At 49.3% G+C, this 14,985-nt stretch overlaps 1 protein-coding gene across 6 annotated transcripts in view; it reads left to right on the forward strand.

Annotated features, from left to right (window-relative positions):
• PHC2 (polyhomeotic homolog 2) overlaps positions 1–14,985 on the forward strand; it is a 103,904-nt gene that overhangs the window by 61,380 nt on the left and 27,539 nt on the right. For all 6 annotated transcript variants that reach the window (XM_066606223.1, XM_066606221.1, XM_066606220.1 and 3 more), the window contains 2 exons: positions 10,228–10,508; positions 14,799–14,922. In XM_066606223.1, the coding sequence (XP_066462320.1) occupies positions 10,228–10,508; positions 14,799–14,922 (405 nt within the window). The remainder of the gene's footprint in view (positions 1–10,227; positions 10,509–14,798; positions 14,923–14,985) is intronic.

The raw sequence follows: 14,985 nt of genomic DNA on the forward strand, positions 1-14,985 counted from the left end.
TAGTGACCCTGTACCCCAATATATAGTACGTGACTGACCACACTGGTAGTGACCCTGTACCCCAATATATACTACATGACTGACCACACTGGTAGTGACCCTGTACCCCAATATATACTACATGACTGACCATACTGGTAGTGACCCTGTGCCCCAAATATATACTACATGACTGACCACACTGGTAGTGACCCTGTACCCCAATATATACTACATGACTGACCACACTGGTAGTGACCCTGTACCCCAATATATACTACATGACTGACCATACTGGTAGTGACCCTGTGCCCCAAATATATACTACATGACTGACCACACTGGTAGTGACCCTGTACCCCAATATATAGTACATGACTGACCACACTGGTAGTGACCCTGTACCCCAATATATACTACATGACTGACCACACTGGTAGTGACCCTGTACCCCAATATATAGTACATGACTGACCATACTGGTATTGACTCTGTACCCCAATATATACTACATGACTGGCCACACTGGTAGTGACCCTGTACCCCAATATATAGTACATGACTGACCACACTGGTAGTGACCCTGTACCCCAATATATACTACATAACTCACCACACTGGTAGTGACCCTGTACCCCAATATATACTACATAACTGACCACACTGGTAGTGACCCTGTACCCCAATATATAGTACATAACTGACCACACTGGTAGTGACCCTGTACCCCAATATATAGTACATGACTGACCACACTGGTAGTGACCCTGTGCCCAAATATATAGTACATGACTGACCACACTGGTAGTGACCCTGTACCCCAATATATACTACATGACTGACCATACTGGTAGTGACCCTGTACCCCAATATATAGTACGTGACTGACCACACTGGTAGTGACCCTGTACCCCAATATATACTACATGACTGACCATACTGGTAGTGACCCTGTGCCCCAAATATATACTACATGACTGACCACACTGGTAGTGACCCTGTACCCCAATATATACTACATGACTGACCACACTGGTAGTGACCCTGTACCCCAATATATAGTACGTGACTGACCACACTGGTAGTGACGCTGTACCCCAATATATACTACGTGACTGACCACACTGGTAGTGACCCTGTACCCCAATATATACTACATGACTGACCATACTGGTAGTGACCCTGTGCCCCAAATATATACTACATGACTGACCGCACTGGTAGTGACCCTGTACCCCAATATATAGTACATGACTGACCACACTGGTAGTGACCCTGTACCCCAATATATAGTACGTGACTGACCACACTGGTATTGACCCTGTACCCCAATATATACTACATGACTGACCACACTGGTAGTGACCCTGTACCCAAATATATACTACATGACTGACCATACTGGTAGTGACCCTGTACCCCAATATATAGTACATGACTGACCACACTGGTAGTGATCCTGTACCCCAATATATACTACATGACTGACCATACTGGTAGTGACCCTGTACCCCAATATATACTACGTGACTGACCACACTGGTAGTGACCCTGTACCCCAATATATAATACGTGACTGACCACACTGGTAGTGACCCTGTACCCCAATATATACTACATGACTGACCATAATGGTAGTGACCCTGTACCCAAATATATACTACATGACTGACCACACTGGTAGTGACCCTGTACCCCAATATATACTACATGACTGACCACACTGGTAGTGACCCTGTACCCCAATATATAGTACGTGACTGACCACACTGGTAGTGACGCTGTACCCCAATATATACTACGTGACTGACCACACTGGTAGTGACCCTGTACCCCAATATATACTACATGACTGACCATACTGGTAGTGACCCTGTGCCCCAAATATATACTACATGACTGACCACACTGGTAGTGACCCTGTACCCCAATATATAGTACATGACTGACCATACTGGTAGTGACCATGTACCCCAATATATAGTACATGACTGACCACACTGGTAGTGACCCTGTACCCCAATATATACTACATGACTGACCACACTGGTAGTGACCCTGTACCCCAATATATACTACATGACTGACCATACTGGTAGTGACCCTGTACCCCAATATATACTACATGACTGACCACACTGGTAGTGACCCTGTGCCCCAATATATACTACATGACTGACCACACTGGTAGTGACCCTGTACCCAAATATATACTACATGACTGACCACACTGGTAGTGACCCTGTACCCCAATATATACTACATGACTGACCATAATGGTAGTGACCCTGTACCCCAATATATAGTACATGACTGACCACACTGGTAGTGACCCTGTACCCCAATATATAGTACATGACTGACCATACTGGTAGTGACCATGTACCCCAATATATAGTACATGACTGACCACACTGGTAGTGACCCTGTACCCCAATATATACTGCTTGACTGACCACACTGGTAGTGAACCTGTACCCCAATATATACTACATGACTGACCACACTGGTAGTGACCCTGTACCCCAATATATAGTACGTGACTGACCACACTGGTAGTTACTGTACCCCAATATATACTACATGACTGACCACACTGGTAGTGACCCTGTACCCCAATATATAGTACATGACTGACCATACTGGTAGTGACCCTGTGCCCAAATATATACTACATGACTGACCACACTGCTAGTGACCCTGTACCCTAATATATACTACATGACTGACCACACTGGTAGTGACCCTGTACCCCAATATATACTACATGACTGACCACACTGGTAGTGACCCTGTACCCTAATATATACTACATGACTGACCACACTGGTAGTGACCCTGTACCCCAATATATAGTACATGACTGACCACACTGGTAGTGACCCTGTACCCCAATATATAGTACATGACTGACCACACTGGTAGTGACCATGTACCCCAATATATACTACATGACTGACCACACTGGTTGTTACACTGTACCCCAATATATACTACATGACTGACCACACTGGTAGTGACCCTGTACCCCAATATATACTACATGACTGACCACACTGGTAGTGACCCTGTACCCCAATATATACTACATGACTGACCACACTGGTAGTGACCCTGTACCCCAATATATACTACATGACTGACCACACTGGTAGTGACCCTGTACCCCAATATATAGTACGTGACTGACCACACTGGTAGTGACCCTGTACCCCAATATATAGTACATGACTGACCACACTGGTAGTGACCATGTACCCCAATATATACTACATGACTGACCACACTGGTTGTTACACTGTACCCCAATATATACTACATGACTGACCACACTGGTAGTGACCCTGTACCCCAATATATACTACATGACTGACCACACTGGTAGTGACCCTGTACCCCAATATATACTACATGACTGACCACACTGGTAGTGACCCTGTACCCCAATATATACTACATGACTGACCACACTGGTAGTGACCCTGTACCCCAATATATACTACATGACTGACCACACTGGTAGTGACCCTGTACCCCAATATATAATACATGACTGACCACACTGGTAGTGACCCTGTACCCCAATATATGGTACATTTAGGGATTCCCCCTCCGGATCTTGTCTCTGTACGCCGCATTCTACAGACTTTTCGCCCCCCACCCCTGACTCGCACACTAAGATGAAGCAGTGGTTGTCATAGAAACAGCCCCCACAAATATAAATAATTGATCCACCATTGCTTCAACCCCAGGCTTTATATTAACCCCATGTGTGCCAGAGGCCTGCCAGACATGACCTGATTAAATATTTATGGGACCTGACGAGAAGCAGGAGCCGCAGGGAACAGATTAACGCAGCGAGAACCGAGACAATGGAGACCACTGTGCGCACTTCACAGGCATCTACCCGTCCCAGAGACGTCCGAGGGGAGCCGGCCACACTGTGTGAAATATCTGCTGGGTCTTGGATAGATGATATTAAATGACCCCCATGTCTATTACTGTAGTCTATAGGGATCGGCTGCGAATACTGCACTGTGTAGGTGGGGGTCCCTGTCACTGGACTGTACGGGGATCAGCCTTACATGACTGTATAGAGGGTCAGCTACTATAGCTGGACTGTACAGGTGTAAGGATGCATTACTGAGCTGTATAGAATCTCGCCTCTAATTCTGAGCTGTATAGTGGGGAGCTGCTCTAACTATAGGGATCAGTCTCTGATACAGAATTGTATAGGGCTCAGCCACATTATTGGCTGTGTAGGGGTTAACCTCTTCTGCTGGACTTTATACCAGAGAAGAGTTACCAAGATGGTGAGCGGTCTGCAGACCATGTCCCATGAGGAACGGGTAAAGGATCTGGGAATGTTTAGCAGAAGAGAAGGCTGAGAGGAGACTTAATAGCTGCCTACAAATATCTGAAGGGCTGTCACAGTGCAGAGGGATCAGCCCTATTCTCATCTGTACAAGGAAAATGCTGACCAACCCCGGGACTAGGACAGAGCCTTGCGGTCCCCACTTCAGACATTCTTTCACTTGGATGGGCAGCCATTTCTGACCACTTTGAGTACGATCACTCAGCTAGTACTAACCGCTACATACCGGGAACACCCCAGAGGACCAGCCGTCCTGGAAATGCTCGACCAGTCACCTACACATCACTCAGATCCTTAGGCTATGTTCACACTGTGCAGAGTTTATGTGCGGCAAATCCGCCCGCGGCTCCTGATCCCGGGATTAGCTAGCCATGTGGATGAGATTTTGCAAAAATCTGGTCCACACGGGCGGCCAATCGGTCACGGCAAAGCCGCGCGGAGCGGACCCTGCGGCGTGCAATTGACAGCCACAGGATGCCAATTCTTTTTTTTTTTTTTTCTGTTGCTGCCTCACTCCTCTCTATGGGGAGAGAAAGCCACAGCGGAATGCCGGCGGACGAACCGCTCCAAAACCCACAGCGACCTGCCACGGATTCTGAAGCAGCACTTATCCTGCGGAAATCTCACGGTTTTTCGGTGCGGCCAACCCGCGAGATTTCCATACCGTGGGAACCCAGCCTTATGCTTCCCCAAGAACTGACCGATTGCTGCCTGATCTATCCCCCCCTGACATACACCAGAGTCTCTGGATCAAATAATCCGTGCTTTTCACCTCCCGTCAGTGGTTTTAGGGGCCGTCACACCGTGATTTTACTGCTCTTGTGATATACATTTTCTTTGCACTTGATTTCAATGTATTTCCACCTGTAGGCGCCGCTCAGCTGAAAACCACGCGGCCGAACCGCAGCGATGTGCCATGTAACGGATGCGGTTTTCAGACTCTGACTATGAGTGCAATTAAAGTGCCCATCAGAACCGCTGTAGAAGCGCGGTACAATCACGGAGTATTCGTTCTGCCCACCCAGCCTTGGGCCTCCCTCACACGGGCGTTTTTGTACAACGCTCCCATTCATTTCAGTGGGGCGGCTCACACAGGGCTGACAGCGCAGTGTCTCCCATTGAAGTGAATGGGCTGCGTTCTCGGCGCTGCCAAAAACGCGGCACAACTTTGTACTGTGTTTTTATCGCGTTGGACGCAGGTTGCTATGCCAGCGAGTCTGAAAAAAAGTTTCCAGCTTCCTGGGCTACGTTCTCCGCTGTGCTGAAAACGCTGTCAAAATGCTTGCCAACCTTGCTGAAAACGTAGTAAAGGCAACGCTGAAAACCGCAGCGTTTCTGCAGACCCCCGTGGGAGGAGTGTTATGGCTCATCAGTATAAGTACGTTGGTGGCTATGGATTCTCTTATCAGATTTTTGCATACTGCGTGCCTAAACATCACCAGGTGGTTAGGTGATGGACACCCGGCCCCTGGTTCTAGATGTGACGCTTCTTACGATGATCGTCCTGCATCTCCTGTCATCAGCTGCTCCTTACAGGTCAGTGAGGCAATCAAGGCGCCCACCTTTATGCTCCGATCCGTAGAGGAAGGGGCAGACAGAGGGTGAGGGGCCAACACCTCGGTCTCTTCCTCATCCCCTGGACTACCTTCTGTGTCCCGCTCGGTCGTCACTGTTATGGTGGCTTCCGCAGGCGCCGACACAACCCTTTGTTTTCATGTAAAACTCTGCCACAAAAGACCTTTAATACTATGCAAATCTGCTGCCCCAGGTAATGATGCCCTCTGTCCCAGCCGGGGCCCTTGCTCAGCTGCTGCGTGCCGGGAAAGCCTGGCAGATCAGTGATAGCAGGGATGTCAGAGACTGGGGATTACAACCAGCGGGGAAGAATAGATGGCGATCAGCAGCGGGAAGTATAAACTGCAGTCCGTATATGTGGGAGCAGGCAATCTAGTGAGCACTATGTACAGATAGGAGTAGGCAGTGTAGATGGTGGTGGTCACTATAAGTGGGGATGGTTGTCAGTATATATAGGGGCAGGCACTATAGTTAGGGCCCATTTAGACCCAACGAGAATTGTTGGGTCTAACTGCACGGACATCATGCAGTTTTCGTGAACGAATCGTTCATCGTTGTCTTTCAGCAAGCTGAAGGGGACCGATGTGCCTTATCAGAGCCGCGCGCTGAGTTCTCAACGGCATACCGCTGATATTATTGTTTCAGCTGGTATCCCACTCGGAGAACATAGCCGAGTATAAAGAAGACAGCGCTCCAGCTGTGTTCTGTATACTCTGCTCGGAGCGCTCAGCTGGATACCAGCTGAGTGCTCTGTGGACACAGCAGGAGTATGCAGAAGACAGCATTGCAGCTGTGTTCTGTATACTCTGCTTGGAGCGCTCAGCTGGATACCAGCTGAGCTCTCCGGGAAGAAAACAGCTGTGTACAGAAGACAAGCGGCCCAGTTTGTCCTCTGCATAGCCCGCTCGGAGCACTCAGCTGCATACCAACTAAGCTCTCTGAGAAGACAACGGCTGTATGCAGAAGATGGCGGTCCCGCTTGTCTTCTGCATGCAGCGTGAACCTTCATTTACACACTTATGCACAGTGAACGCTCAAAACTGTCACACAAACTGCCGTTTGAGCGAATTTTGAGCGATCGTCTTGCCGTGTAAATGCACACAACGATTATCGCTCAAAAGATGTCTTTTAATCATTGTGCCTAAATGGGCCTTTAGTTACTATAGACAGAAACTAGGGGAATGGATAGTAATGAAGATCAAGCCGTATCAAAGTGGGCAGTAGAGCTAGCAGGCAGTATGATTGGGTATGGATAGTGTGTATAGCATCAGGCAGTATGATTGGGTATGGATAGTGTGTATAGCATCAGGCAGTATGATTGGGTATGGATAGTGTGTATAGCATCAGGCAGTATGATTGGGTATGGATAGTGTGTATAGCATCAGGCAGTATGATTGGGTATGGATAGTGTGTATAGCATCAGGCAGTATAGTTGGGTATGGATAGTGTGTATAGCATCAGGCAGTATGGTTGGGTATGGATAGTGTGTATAGCATCAGGCAGTATAGTTGGGTATGGATAGTGTGTATAGCATCAGGCAGTATAGTTGGGTATGGATAGTGTGTATAGCATCAGGCAGTATAGTTGGGTATGGATAGTGTGTATAGCATCAGGCAGTATAGTTGGGTATGGATAGTGTGTATAGCATCAGGCAGTATAGTTGGGTATGGATAGTGTGTATAGCATCAGGCAGTATAGTTGGGTATGGATAGTGTGTATAGCATCAGGCAGTATAGTTGGGTATGGATAGTGTGTATAGTGTATAGCATCAGGCAGTATGATTGGGTATGGATAGTGTGTATAGCATCAGGCAGTATGATTGGGTATGGATAGTGTGTATAGTATCAGGCAGTATGATTGGGTATGGATAGTGTGTATAGCATCAGGCAGTATAGTTGGGTATGGATAGTGTGTATAGTATCAGGCAGTATGATTGGGTATGGATAGTGTGTATAGTATCAGGCAGTATGATTGGGTATGGATAGTGTGTATAGTATCAGGCAGTATGATTGGGTATGGATAGTGTGTATAGTATCAGGCAGTATAATTGGGTATGGATAGTGTGTATAGCATCAGGAAGTATGATTGGGTATGGATAGTGTGTATAGTATCAGGCAGTATAGTTGGGTATGGATAGTGTGTATAGCATCAGGCAGTATAGTTGGGTATGGATAGTGTGTATAGCATCAGGCAGTATGATTGGGTATGGATAGTGTGTATAGCATCAGGCAGTATGATTGGGTATGGATAGTGTGTATAGCATCAGGCAGTATGATTGGGTATGGATAGTGTGTATAGCATCAGGCAGTATGATTGGGTATGGATAGTGTGTATAGCATCAGGCAGTATGATTGGGTATGGATAGTGTGTATAGTATCAGGCAGTATGATTGGGTATGGATAGTGTGTATAGTATCAGGCAGTATGATTGGGTATGGATAGTGTGTATAGCATCAGGCAGTATAGTTGGGTATGGATAGTGTGTATAGCATCAGGCAGTATGATTGGGTATGGATAGTGTGTATAGCATCAGGAAGTATGATTGGGTATGGATAGTGTGTATAGTATCAGGCAGTATAGTTGGGTATGGATAGTGTGTATAGCATCAGGCAGTATAGTTGGGTATGGATAGTGTGTATAGCATCAGGCAGTATGATTGGGTATGGATAGTGTGTATAGCATCAGGCAGTATGATTGGGTATGGATAGTGTGTATAGCATCAGGCAGTATGATTGGGTATGGATAGTGTGTATAGCATCAGGCAGTATGATTGGGTATGGATAGTGTGTATAGCATCAGGCAGTATGATTGGGTATGGATAGTGTGTATAGCATCAGGCAGTATGATTGGGTATGGATAGTGTGTATAGCATCAGGCAGTATGATTGGGTATGGATAGTGTGTATAGCATCAGGCAGTATGATTGGGTACGGATAGTGTGTATAGCATCAGGCAGTATGATTGGGTACGGATAGTGTGTATAGCATCAGGCAGTATAGTTGGGTACGGATAGTGTGTATAGCATCAGGCAGTATGATTGGGTACGGATAGTGTGTATAGCATCAGGCAGTATGATTGGGTACGGATAGTGTGTATAGCATCAGGCAGTATGATTGGGTATGGATAGTGTGTATAGCATCAGGCAGTATGATTGGGTATGGATAGTGTGTATAGCATCAGGCAGTATGATTGGGTATGGATAGTGTGTATAGCATCAGGCAGTATGATTGGGTATGGATAGTGTGTATAGCATCAGGCAGTATGATTGGGTATGGATAGTGTGTACAGCATCAGGCAGTATGATTGGGTATGGATAGTGTGTATAGCATCAGGCAGTATGATTGGGTATGGATAGTGTGTATAGCATCAGGCAGTATGATTGGGGATGGATAGTGTGTATAGCATCAGGCAGTATAGTTGGGGATGGATAGTGTGTATAGTGTATAGCATCAGGCAGTATAGTTGGGGATGGATAGTGTGTATAGCATCAGGCAGTATAGTTGGGTATGGATAGTGTGTATAGCATCAGGCAGTATGATTGGGTATGGATAGTGTGTATAGCATCAGGCAGTATAGTTGGGTATGGATAGTGTGTATAGCATCAGGCAGTATAGTTGGGTATGGATAGTGTGTATAGTGTATAGCATCAGGCAGTATGATTGGGTATGGATAGTGTGTATAGCATCAGGCAGTATAGTTGGGTATGGATAGTGTGTATAGCATCAGGCAGTATAGTTGGGTATGGATAGTGTGTATAGCATCAGGCAGTATGATTGGGTATGGATAGTGTGTATAGCATCAGGCAGTATAGTTGGGTATGGATAGTGTGTATAGCATCAGGCAGTATGATTGGGTAGTATCTATAGCAGCCATTGTAGTATTACACAGGACAATTGTTGGGTCTTACGGCCCCCCAGTCCCGGCCATCTCTGCCTGCCCAGGGCCTGTTTTGAGTGGCTCCCTGTCGGGTTAACTTCAATGGGAATCCTCGCTCCGCACTGGCCGTGTCTTTTACTGTCCCTTTAATAACAATGAGCGATGCGTTCTGAGGAATGCCAAAAGATAGGACATGTACATGACTCCAGTCAAAAGAATGGGGGGGACATACTTGTGTGAGTTTGGGGCTCTGGCAATGCACCGATCTCCTGCGAGCTTCTTGGCCGTGTGAAACAGGTCTTACAGAGCAAGAAACTTCTCAGCAGGCTCTGAGTTTCAGTGAGATGAAACAGAACGACTGGCGACAATGGAGTGACGATAGACCAGATGCCAGCGGCTGACTGTATCTCTGCTTTCCTTGCAGTTTGCTCCCCGCAGCTCATACAGCCACAAAAGCTGCTGCAGATTCAGCCTCGCCCGGTGCTGCCCCTTGCCCAGGTCAGCTCATCAGCACAGTGTCTCAGCTCTCCACCCATCACATCCCTGGCAGCGCTGGAAACTCCGTCCACATGCGCTGAGACTAATGGGCACAGACAAAGCCCTGCCACTTGCTCCAGCCTCGCGGGACAAGATGTGACCCTACAGCGCAAGCTTCTGCCTGTCAGTTCGGCGGTCATTCTTCAGATTCCGGCTGCTCCTGGCATGGTGAGTGAAGTGGGACGAGGGGGATGCACTGAGGGGTGGGCTGCATGCTAGAGACCTGCCTGGGCCAGAAGATGTATATAAAGCTTCAGCATTGGGGATTGCAAAGTTCTGCATCTTTCTTTCACTACCTCTAAGATTTCTGCACAGTCAGTGACTGGATACATTATTTTTATACCCCTGATCTATTGCTTCTTCTCGTGGCTGACATTTTGGTACAGTGTAGCAGTGCAATCCATCTTCTGTGAACTAAACATAGCAAAAGTACAAATTACTCTCCTGAGCACCAGGCTGATGCATCTGACCCCCACAGAGTATCAAGCACTGAACTTTGGGAAGTAATGGTTCTATACATGTGTTTAGCCTCTGGATCTAAACCATGATGTTTCCTGTCACTGACAGCAAGCAGAGATCTTGAAAATGGTGAGAAAGTGAAATACAAAGTACACTATGTTGAGAAAAATATTGGGACACACATAGAAGGTGATGAAATTGGATTTTATTCACATTTTTCCATCCAGTGTTGGGCCGCCTTTGGCCTCCATGACTGCAGTAACCCTCCTTGGCCGCTTTCCACCAGATTCCCATAGATGTGTGGAGGGATTTGCCTCCATTCCTCACGGAGAGCTTCAGATAGGGATGGGAGGATGATGGGTGTGTTGGGCGTACACGGATACAGCATTCTAGTTTGTCCCAAAGATGCTCGATGGGATTGAGGTCCGGACTTTGAAGTTTGCAGATGTTCTCCTTCTCAAACCAAGCCTCACCACTGCGTGCCGTACGACATGGTGCTCGGTCATGTTGGTAGACACGGAGCTGTACCAGAGTATTGCCCAGGGCAGGTGATGCCACATTATCCGGAATGTCTCTGTACCCATTGGCCTTGAGGGTGGACTTCACTATAACCAATGGCTCTAGTCCTTCCCAGCAGAACCCCCTCCATCCACCTCCCACATCATAACAGAACCTCCTCCAAACTTCACTGTTGGGACGATACAGTCAAGTAGAAACCGCTCTCCAGGCAACCGCCACACCCAACTGCTGCCATCCGATCTGAAGATGGTGTGCTGTGGTTCATCTGTCCACAACACTTGCTTCCACTCACTTACAGTCCGTCGCTCCGAGCCCCATCGCAGGCACCTCTGTGCATTCACTGCTTTGATGTTGTGTGCAGCCGCTCATCCATGGTAACCCTACGCATGCAGTTCCCTACGGAGGGTTCTGGTGCTAATGGATGTGCCAATGGCCGGCAAGACCTCCTGAGTGAGGGCAGACAATGTGTGTGATGTCTTCACAGCTCATACAAGGCTTCGTTGTCCACAACACTTGCTTCCACTAACTTGCAGTCCGTCGCTCCGAACCCCATCGCGGGCGCCTCTGTGCATTCACTGCTTTGCTTATCCATGTTAACCCTTCGCATGCAGTTCCCTACAAAGGGTCCTGATGCTAATGGATGTTCCAATGGCCGGTGAGACCTCCTGAGCGAGGGCAGACGATTTGTGTGATGTCTTCACAGCTCATACAAGGCTTCGTTGTCCACGTTCTATCAGTTTATGAGGTCTCCCTGAATGTGGCGCCACCGCACCCAACGGATGGCTTCCATCTCCCAATGACATGGCCAAGAGTGGACTCTGGAAGGTCCAAAAGCTACAATGTCCCCTACTGATTGGTTGGTGACATCCCACCGCCAGATCCCGTCGTCGGCTCTACACCTGGTGACATCCCCACCAGACCCCGTTGTCGGCTCTATACCTGATGACATCCCCCTACTGGACCCCATTGTCGGCTACACACCTGGTGACATTCCCCCACCTGACCCCGTTGTCGGCTCTACACCTGGTGACATCCCACCACCAGACCCCGTTGTCAGCTCTACACCTGGTGACATCCCACCACCAGACCCCGTTGTCAGCTCTACACCTGGTGACATCCCACCACCAGACCCCGTTGTCAGCTCTACACCTGGTGACATCCCACCACCAGACCCCGTTGTCAGCTCTACACCTGGTGACATCCCACCATCAGACCCCGTTGTCAGCTCTACACCTGGTGACATCCCACCACCAGACCCCGTTGTCAACTCCACACCTGGTGACATCCCACCACCAGACCCCGTTGTCAACTCTACACCTGGTGACATCCCACCACCAGACCCCGTTGTCAGCTCTACACCTGGTGACATCCCACCACCAGACCCTGTTGTCAGCTCTACACCTGGTGACATCCCACCATCAGACCCCGTTGTCAGCTCTACACCTGGTGACATCCCACCACCAGACCCCGTTGTCAACTCCACACCTGGTGACATCCCACCGCCAGATCCCGTCGTCGGCTCTACACCTGGTGACATCCCCACCAGACCCCGTTGTCGGCTCTATACCTGATGACATCCCCCTACTGGACCCCATTGTCGGCTACACACCTGGTGACATTCCCCCACCTGACCCCGTTGTCGGCTCTACACCTAGTGACATCCCACCACCAGACCCCGTTGTCAGCTCTACACCTGGTGACATCCCACCACCAGACCCTGTTGTCAGCTTTACACCTGGTGACATCCCACCACCAGACCCCGTTGTCAGCTTTACACCTGGTGACATCCCACCACTTGACCCCGTTGTCAGCTCTACACCTGGTGACATCCCACCACCAGACCCCGTTGTCAGCTCTACACCTGGTGACATCCCACCACCAGACCCCGTTGTCAGCTCTACACCTGGTGACATCCCACCATCAGACCCCGTTGTCTGCTCTACACCTGGTGACATCCCACCACCAGACCCCTTTGTCAACTCCACACCTGGTGACATCCCACCACCAGACCCCGTTGTCAGCTCCACACCTGGTGACATCCCACCACCAGACCCCGTTGTCAGCTCTACACCTGGTGACATCCCACCACCAGACCCCGTTGTCAGCTCTACACCTGGTGACATCCCACCACCAGACCCTGTTGTCATCTCTACACCTGGTGACATCCCACCATCAGACCCCGTTGTAAGCTCTACACCTGGTGACATCCCACCACCAGACCCCATTGTCAACTCCACACCTGGTGACATCCCACCACCAGACCCCGTTGTCAACTCCACACCTGGTGACATCCCATCACCAGACCCCGTTGTCAGCTCCACACCTGGTGACATCCCACCACCAGACCCCATTGTCAGCTCCACACCTGGTGACATCCCACCACCAGACCCCGTTGTCAGCTCTACACCTGGTGACATCCCACCACCAGACCCCGTTGTCAGCTCTACACCTGGTGACATCCCACCACCAGACCCCGTTGTCAGCTCTACACCTGGTGACATCCCACCACCAGACCCCGTTGTCAGTTCTACACCTGGTGACATCCCACCACCAGACCCTGTTGTCAGTTCTACACCTGGTGAGATCCCACCACCAGACCCCGTTGTCAGCTCTACACCTGGTGACATCCCACCACCAGACCCCGTTGTCAGCTCTACACCTGGTGACATCCCACCACCAGACCCCGTTGTCAGCTCTACACCTGGTGACATCCCACCACCAGACCCCGTTGTCAGCTCTACACCTGGTGACATCCCACCACCAGACCCCGTTGTCAGCTCTACAGCTGGTGACATCCCACCACCAGACCCCGTTGTCGGCTCTACACCTGTGGGCATCCCCCCGCCAGACCCCGTTGTCAGCCCTACACCTGGTGACATCCCCCCGCCAGACCCCGTTGTCAGCCCTACACCTGGTGACATCCCACCGCCAGACCCCGTTGTCAGCTCTACACCTGGTGACATCCCCCCACCAGACCCCGTTGTCAGCCCTACACCTGGTGACATTCCCCCACCAGACCTTGTTGTCAGCTCTACACCTGGTGACATCCCACCACCAGACTCCGTTGTCAGCTCTACACCTGGTGACATCCCCCACCAGACTCCGTTGTCAGCTCTACACCTGGTGACATCCCCCCACCAGACCCCATTGTCAGCTCCACACCTGGGGGCATCTGATGGTTTCTATACTGGGCTCTCCTGTGGGATCCTCTCCTTTATACCTAATGCTCACAGATCACCTGACCGCACAGGACTGCTGGGGGGCCAATACTTTTGTCAACATAGTGTATATTAGAAAGTTTACAGAACTGCCTGCTTTGATGATGCTGCGCAGTGTATCCAGACAGCGACACTTATGATGGTTAATTTGCAGTAGAGTCTCGGGGGCTGCCGCATGTGACATGCTGCCTCCTCCCCGTGGGGGGCGCCACATTACATATTACTTGTATGGCAGCCTTATCTTATTTGCTTTGTCTTGCAGACCCCTCCGACAGCAGAAAACCTCTATAAACGCAGCTCATCTATTAGTCCATCTCTGGTGAAGGCGCCAGTACATGCCGCTGCCGTGTCCATCACCAGAGCCTCCGACTATTACCAGGCACATGGTAAGTCCTGCCAATGCTCCGCAGTTCTGCTAATGGTCATCAATCCCGGACGTGTGATTATAT

The sequence above is a fragment of the Eleutherodactylus coqui genome, chromosome 6 (assembly GCF_035609145.1).
Source record: "Eleutherodactylus coqui strain aEleCoq1 chromosome 6, aEleCoq1.hap1, whole genome shotgun sequence".
NCBI classification, from domain to species: domain Eukaryota; kingdom Metazoa; phylum Chordata; class Amphibia; order Anura; family Eleutherodactylidae; genus Eleutherodactylus; species Eleutherodactylus coqui.